This window comes from Gekko japonicus, unplaced genomic scaffold (assembly GCF_001447785.1).
Source record: "Gekko japonicus isolate JY-2015 unplaced genomic scaffold, Gekko_japonicus_V1.1 scaffold248, whole genome shotgun sequence".
Classification (NCBI taxonomy): Eukaryota; Metazoa; Chordata; class Lepidosauria; order Squamata; family Gekkonidae; genus Gekko; species Gekko japonicus.
Window position 1 is genome coordinate 887,268 of NW_015169782.1, and position 7,967 is coordinate 895,234.

Genomic DNA, 7,967 nt, shown 5'->3' on the forward strand with positions numbered 1-7,967 from the left:
TCCCAATCCCACCCTGCGGAGGGGAGGGAGAGCCGGGCGGCTGGGAAGGGGGGGGGAGAGCGCGGGGAGGCCGCCGCCGCCTGCCTTGGAGAGCCGGGGAGGGGGCTTCGGGGCTCTCCTCCAGGCAGGCGCCGCAGGGCAGCCCCGCGGCTCGTCTTCCCAGCGCCTCGGCGTTCAGGGGTAGACTGCCCTTGTGCGTGGAGGTTCCGCCTTCGCCACGGCGGCTAACTGGGAAGGGAGACCCTCGCCGGAGGTGACCCAAGGGCTGCCTAGCATGCTGGGGTACGGAGGCGCACTGTCCTGTAACGTGGAGGCTCCCTTTAGCTTTGTTCTGTCCCGAGAGCCCTGCTGGGTCAGACCGGGGCTCCATGTAGTCCGGTCCGGCCAACCAAATATTTTCCCTAAGTCTCCAAAGCAGGGCTGGGAGGCAACAGCCCTTCACTGCTGGACAAGGAGGTTCTGTGTAGACCTCTCTGCCTCTCCCTCAAGTTTGGCTGAAATGGAGGAGGGGGAATGGTGTACAGTGGCCTGAACTCTGCGGGCAAAGAACAGGATAAAAACGTGAAGAGGTTGGACGAGTTCGAATTCTCTTTTAGTGCAATCTGAGCCATGAAATCTTGTGCCACTGAACTCCATAGGCCCATTATGCACTGCCTGGGCAGTGGAAGCAGATGGCAGCGATTTATGCCATCATTACCCACCCCTTTCTCTGAGGGTGGGATAGACGGTCCTGCCTGGGCAGTGGAAGCAGATGGCAGCGGTTTATGCCATCGTTACCCACCCCTTTCTCTGAGGGTGGCATAGAGGTCCCTTCCTCATTTCATCCTCACAACAAGCCTGTGAGGTAGGCTGGGCTGGGAGAGTGGCTGGCCCAGGGGCCTCTGGGGGGCTTCCGGGCAGAGGAGGCATTTGTGCCCCCTCTCCTCAGTCCTCAGCTAATGCTCTAACCACTACTGATCACTCTCAGGCAGGGCAGGATAATCCACCACAGGAGGTGTTGGTGGCTACAAGCATGGACGGCTTCAAGAGGGAACTGGATAAACATACGGAGCAGAGGTCCATCGGTGCCGATTAGCCACAAGGTATAGATGGGGGCTCTCAGTCTGGGGCAAGGGATGCTCTGTCTTGGTGCTTGGGGGGAGGGTCAACAGTGGGAGGGCTTCTAGTGTCCTGGCCCCACTGCCGGACCTCCTGATGGCCCCTGGTATTTTTGGCCACTTGTGACAGAGTGTTGGCCTGGATGGGCCATTGGCCTGATCCAACATTGGCTTCTCTTACGTTCTTATGTTGATAGATTGAGCCAGCAAATCCTGCCCCCCACGCACTTCGGGCAATAATATTTTTAGGAGTTTCTAAAAGAGCAGCTTGCAGTTTGGCAGAGGGCCTTCCCGGATCCTTCTGCACCACAGAGGCAAAATGGGTAGTAACGGTTTAAAGAAATGAAGGGGGGAACCCACAAAAACCCACCCTTCTTGTAGCATCTTAAAAGACTTAACAGATTGTGGCAGACGTTCCTGCAGCCATAAATCTGCGGGCTTTTCGAGAGGCCGCAAGGCTCCTTTTCTGTTCCTCGCTGCCAGCAAGTAACGGCTACCCCTCTGGAATTCATTACCAGAAAGCTATTCTGTGCCCAGGGTTGGCACTGGCGCGCACAGCTCCCCGGTCGCCTGCAGAAAAAGAATGCCCAGCTTCCAAAGGTTCCGTCCTCGGCAGGTCACAACTTCTGCCTGGCACCAATGCCAGCAAAGTGAGCCCGTTCAGCCTGGCACAGGAATCTCACTCGAGGGAAGGAAAGGTTGCCAGCGGAGTTTCATTCATACGGCAGCAGCCTGACCCGGATGGACTAAAAACCAAACATCGGACGCTGGTACGAGCCTCTGGGTTTGCTCCCCCCCCCCCGGGCAAGGGCTTGATTCTTGGGCTGTGTGAGGACAACAGTGTCCTTGAACATATGCAGAGTGCCCACAAGGACTGCCTTGTGTGTGAATATATATTGGATTTTTTTTTAATGAGAAATACCCCGTATCAGCTGAAGGGCACATAGTTTTCTGCAGCTGTCCCTGTGAACAGGGGTCTTGGTTCACAAGGACAAATCCCCCCTGGCCCACGTGCGTATTTTTGCACACACGCCTGCTTTATGCATGTTGCGTTGCTGGCCTAGACCCTCCATTAAATTACCCTGAGAAACCAAAAACCACACTTTGTGCTTACGGCTCTAGGAATTTTTATTTAATTAATTCCTTCATTTATACCCCACCTTTCTCCCCAATAGGGACCCAAAGCAGCTTACATTGTTCTCCTCTTCTCCATTTTATTCTCACAACAACCCTGTGAGAAAGGTTAGGCTGAGAGAGTGTGAGTGGCCCAAGGACATCCAGGGGGGATTCAAACTTGGGTCTAGTCCGACAGTCAGCTTGGTGTGGCGGTTAAGAGCGGCGGAATAAAATCTGGAGAACCGAGTTTGAGTCCCTGCTCCTCTGCATGTAGCCAGCTGGGTGACCTTGGGTCAGTCACAGTTCTCTCACGACTCTCTCAGCCCCACCTGATTCACAGGGTACCTGTAGTGGGGAGAGGAAGGGAAGGAAACTGTAAGCTGCTCCAAGACTCCTTTGGGTAGTGAAGGTTGGGTATAAAACCAACTCTTCTTCTTCTTGATCAGAACACCACACCGGCTTTCTGGCTGGGACCCTTCCAGTTTTGGGGCACAACTCCCAATTGAAGTTTAAGCCCCAGCACCTATCAGGTCAGTAATGAAACACGGATGACAATTCTTCAGTTGCAAATGGAATCCAGCAAATGACGAGCGAGAGGTGTGGCTGCAGTGGGATACTTTCTAAGTTGAATCAGGGAGAGGAAGGGAAAGTCTGTACTCTGTTCAGGTTGCCGAAGACCAGCATCTTTTCCTATTTTGTTTAAATGAACATCCGTCCCTTCCATCCCCTTTGTCGACTCCAAAACATTTCTTCATTGGCAGCTCAAAGTCATGTCAAACGTCTGAGAGAGGGGTGGCGGATTCCAGATCCTGTGGTCACATCTGGGGAAACTGGGCTGCACCCCCAAACAAGGTCATGTCAATTTGGTGGGAAAGTGCATCCTAAACCAGCCAGCAGGGGGCACTGTCACTATAATGCACACACTTGGAGAAAGATGGTATGTGCAGGTTTCACACCTTACACAGAGACCATCGTGGGTCTGCCACGAAGTGTATATTCAGCAGTGCATCACAGCTGCACATGAAAAGGTGGCACATCAAGGAAAACAGCTCCCGTTGTGCTGCTTCAGACCAACATGGCTACCCACCCAAATCTAGCTCCAGTTCACCTCCCGTTTTTAGCCTGATGTTCTAGCTTTCTGCTTGCAGGGAACTTCAGAAACATGCACAGAAGAAAGCATTCCAGCAAGCAAACCCCCCACACGGGAGCCACTGTTCTTTTCTGGACGTTTGCACGGGCTGGACAGGTCCTGGGTCATGAACCTACCTTCAGATGCATGAATTTTATCTACTTTTATAACCCTCCCTTCTCCCCAAAATGGGACCCTAGGTGGCTTACATCGTCCTCTCCTCCATCTTACCCTCACGGTAACAATCCTGGGAGGTGGATTAGGCTGAGAGTATGTGACTGGCCCCAGGTCACCCAGTGAGCTTCCAGGGCAGGGTAAGGATTCGAACCTGGGTCTCCCAGATCTTAGTCCGACACTCTCAACCAGTACACCACGCTGGCTCTGTTTCTTCTACGTTCAGCCTGTCCAGCCATCCCCTGGGTGTCCTTTCAATACGTCTGTCCCTTCTTCTCTTCTCCTCGCCACTCTTTTCTGTTTTCGGCCATCACGGCATCTCCCCCTGCCACACGCTTAACGCAAGTGTATGCAGACCCTTCCTTGGGAGCTGAAGGCACGTGGGAGTTGTGAGGCATACTCCGTGGTGGGGGTGTGCTCTTTTCCTTCCTCCCCCCCCCAACCCGAAAGCTGTGAGCAGGAGTCTTGTGGCTCAGGCCCTTGCGCACAATAAGATTAAACCTGCATTTCACACATAGTTCCCATTGCAGCGGGGTCTTGCTAATCCTCTATGCACGTCACTCCTAGCCACCTCCAAAGTCCTTTTCCCTCTCCTCCCCCCAGGAGATGCCTCCCCCCCCCTTTTCTGGAGGAAACGGCCCCCAAGGCAGAAAAACATCATTTTTAAATGCCTTGAATCCTACACACACACACACAATCACAGCAGAATCTGTGAATTTCTTCCCCCGGGGATTGTTCTGCCATTCTCTATCTGTATCCCTCATTACTCCCAGAAAGCCCCACTACAGGGGTCCCTGACGTGGTGCCCGTGGGTGCCGGCTGACACCTTTCCCGGCATCTGTCACGTGTTTTTAGAAAGTGGGCGGGGCCCGGTGGGTGGGGCTTTTGCCCAGCATGGCTTCTGAGGGGCCACTGGACCTTTGGCTTTTTAAAAAAATGTTGGGTTGGGAGCAGCTGCCGCCACAGCTCAAGCAGCTTGACTGTGTGAGGGGACGTAAGCGGTGGGAGCCGCTGGCTGGCCGGCCGGCCCCGCCTCCTGTGGCAGCCATTTTATGGCAGCATTTCTGTAGCTGCGCCCACCACGCAGTGTCAGACTCCCAAAGGTGGCCCGCAGGCGCGAAAAGGTTGGGGACTCCTGCCTTACTTCACCCTCTCTACCCGTGAGCAATGCTTTGCTTCAGATTAGCCATTCCCAGAAACGTCTGAGGGGGAAAAACAAATGTGTGAAATAACTGAAGGCTCCCATGGACACAGAGCCCCAGTCCGCTCAGAGGAGGATTCCCAGTGTGCCTCTGTGTGAGTCAGGGGAGACGGCCATGGCTACAGCAATCAGCTTCTGCTAGGCCTCTGCATCGGCCGGCAGTTCCATCGCTCCCGATGCAGAGATAGAAGAACCACCTAGGAGGGCTGAGTCTGCTTCCTGTATGAACAGCTGGCTTGGGCTCTGTTCCCCTTCCAATAACCCCCAGAGGACGTCTCTATAGCGGGTATGGTTGGATCACTCAGGTTGCAGTCCTAAAGATGCTTTCCTTGAAGTAAGCCCCACTGACTAAAATGGGGCTTGCTTCAGAGTAGATGTCTGCTTAGGACCGTTCTTTCACGGTGCAGAGACCACAGGAGAACGACCCGACTCAGAAGAGGGTTGCTTGCTGCATCTCTGTACAATTCACTGTTCTGGCCTCGCTTTCCTCTGATGGACCTCTGCCTGGAGGCAAGTGCGATGGGATCACTTCCGATACAAGAAGGCAGCAGAATAATGGAAGGCCGCCTGCCGAGTTTCTATGTAAATTGCCTGCTCTGGGCTAGTTTTCTTCCAGTCAGGTGACGCGCTCCGGACAGTGACTGTGCAGAAAAGCAAATGGGTGGGGGGTGGGGGCCTCCTCGGTGAGTAATTCTCGCTCTTCAGGAGTCTGAAAAGTAAATCTGTTGCTGCTTCAGATTTATTTTGGGAATGGGGGGGGGGAGTGCAGAGGTTTGACGAAAACACTGCCTGAATGAATGCTGACAGGGCGGTTGGACTTCCTGCGGCTAGCCCGGCAGAGACTCTCCGCCAGCCAGCCCACTCCCACGCCCACCTGGGCATGCCTCAGAGCTGCACTCCCCCTCCCCCCGCTCCTGAACTGGACGGAAAGAGACACCTGCCCCACAGCTGAACTGAGGCTGGCGGGACTAGTCCTTTCAGAGGACGGAGCCCAGACAGCTTGTCCTGCCGGGGTGCCTTCTTTGGGGTCTGGCTATGGGAGGAAAGGGCGCCAGAGAACGTACGAAGAGCCTGCTGGATCAGACAGTGGTCCATCTAGCACACAGAGGCCAACCGGTCGCCCTGGAAGGCCAGGCAAACGGGGCGTGTAGAGGCCGTGGCCCTCCCCTGCTGCTGCCTCCCGGTTTCCTGCCCCTGTAGATGGAGGCTCCCTTCAGTCGCTGTGTCTCGCAGCCACTGATGGGCCTCTCCCCCATGAATCTGTCTAATCCCCCTTTTAAAGCGATCTGTGCTCCGGGGGCATCGCTACCTCCACTGCTGGTGGATTCCACAGTTTAATTATTCATCAAATACAGCAGTGTGTCTTCAGAGCAGAAGCCATAAATAAGCATGACCTCCGTGGTTGTGCTTCCAATCCAAGTCCAATGGGGGAAGAGCTTATTGGGGGGGGGGAGGTCCTGCAAGGAGCAGGCTGGGGCCCAGAAAGGTGCCTAGTACCGTGTTTCCCCGAAAAGAAGACACTGTCTTATATTTATTTTTTCTCAAGACTCTGGCCCAGTATTCTCTACGCCGGGGGACTCCAACGTGGCGCCTGTGGGAGCCACGGTGCCCACGGAACACCTTTTCTGGGGCCCGCCAAGTGTGTAGAGAAAGTGGGTGGGGCTTCCAATTGGCCCCTGAAGATCTGATGGGCTGTGCATAGGACCTTCACTCTGCGGCTGAAGGTAAGCCGCGGCCGCTGTTCTGTGGCTGGCCCCGCCTCCCGTGGCAGCCACTTTGTGGCTCCGCCCACCGCACTGTGTCAGAATTCCAAAGGTGCCTGTGGGCTCTAGAAGGCCAGGGACCTCTGCTCTCCTCTGGTTGGCTGCCAAGCCCTCAGGCACAGATATGTCTTCCCCAATGTCAGCTAACAGGAGTTTTGCCAAGAATTGAACCTGTGACCTTCGGCGTGCAAAGTGGGTGCTCTGCCACTGAGCTACAGCTTCTCCCTCCATAAAAGCAATGGCCAGAGACTAATTCTCACAGTGGAACATGGTTCTATTTTACAGATGAGCAGCGGGGGGGGGCACTCAGCCCACAGTTCCCTCCCCACACACATATCCTCTCCTCCATACTTGGCTTCAGACACTCTCCACCAACTGTCGGGAGACACGAGTCCAGGACCTGGGCTTCACTTGGCAGCAGACAAGGGAGAAGCCGAGTCCTTGATAGAGTCCGAGGCTCCTGTTGCTTGTGGAAGTGGTTCCTGCCGGATGCCGTAGCGCTGGCTGTATTGGGCATGCTTCTGCCGCAGCAGCTCCTGCTGCTTCTGGAGGCTGTTGGACCTGCGGGGAAGCGCAGAGGTGAGTGGAGAGTGGCCATCCACTGGGCCCGCCCCAGGTCTAGTTTCCTACTGGTTTCTATTACAGACAAGCAGGTTGCTTACCAGTAACTGGTGATCTTCGAGTGGTCATCTCTGCATTCACACCCATGGGATCTAGTGCGCACGCGCTGGATCGATCTGTGCTGTAGCAAGCTCTTTTGACGGATTTTCACGCCCAGTCCCACGGGCATGCGCAGGAACCCCACCGCGCATGCCCAGAGGGGTGGGCGCGGACATCAGGCCAGTTCCTTCAAACCGCCGCAAATCAACCCCTATTAAAAATGTAGACGCTGACAGCAGCGGGGAAGGAGGGCGGGTGGTGTGAATGCACAGATGACCACTCGAAGATCACCAGTTACGGGTAAGCAACCTGTTTATCTTTGACGTGGTCTCTGTGCTTCACACCCATGGGAGATTAGCGAGCAGTAGCCTACCTGGAGGCGGGTGCTGGCAGGTCTTTTACTGCGTAGCCGAAGACAGAATGTGACGTCCCATGCTGGTATTGGTGTTCTTACGGACGTCTAGGGTGTAGTGCCTGATGAAGGTGTTAGGCGTGGCCCACGTAGCAGCTTTGCAAATGTCCGTCAGTGGCACTCCCTGGAGGAAGGCAGTGGAAGTCGCGACAGCCCTGGTAGAATGAGCCCTGATAGGGCCAGGCAATGGCTGTTTGGCGATCAGGTAACATAGACGGATGATAGGGCCAGGTAATGGCTGTTTGGCGAGTAGGTAGCATAGATGGATTAGACCTACAATCCACTTTGACAGGCGCTGGGCTGTGATGCGAGTACCCAGACGTGCCGGTGCGTACGAGACAAAAAGTTGTGAGTCCCGTCTAGTTGGGTGGGTTCTGTTGAGATAGAATAGGAGAGCCCGCTTCACGTCCAAGGT

At 55.0% G+C, this 7,967-nt stretch overlaps 1 protein-coding gene across 1 annotated transcript in view; it reads right to left on the reverse strand.

Annotated features, from left to right (window-relative positions):
- Nucleotides 1-6,747: 6,747 nt before the first annotated feature.
- The window catches only part of DNAJC4 (DnaJ heat shock protein family (Hsp40) member C4), an 88,551-nt gene continuing 87,331 nt past the window's right edge, over nucleotides 6,748-7,967 (reverse strand). Inside the window, exon 7 of the mRNA XM_015416836.1 lies at nucleotides 6,748-7,041. Coding sequence (XP_015272322.1) covers nucleotides 6,888-7,041 — 154 coding nt within the window. The 3' untranslated portion in view covers nucleotides 6,748-6,887. The remainder of the gene's footprint in view (nucleotides 7,042-7,967) is intronic.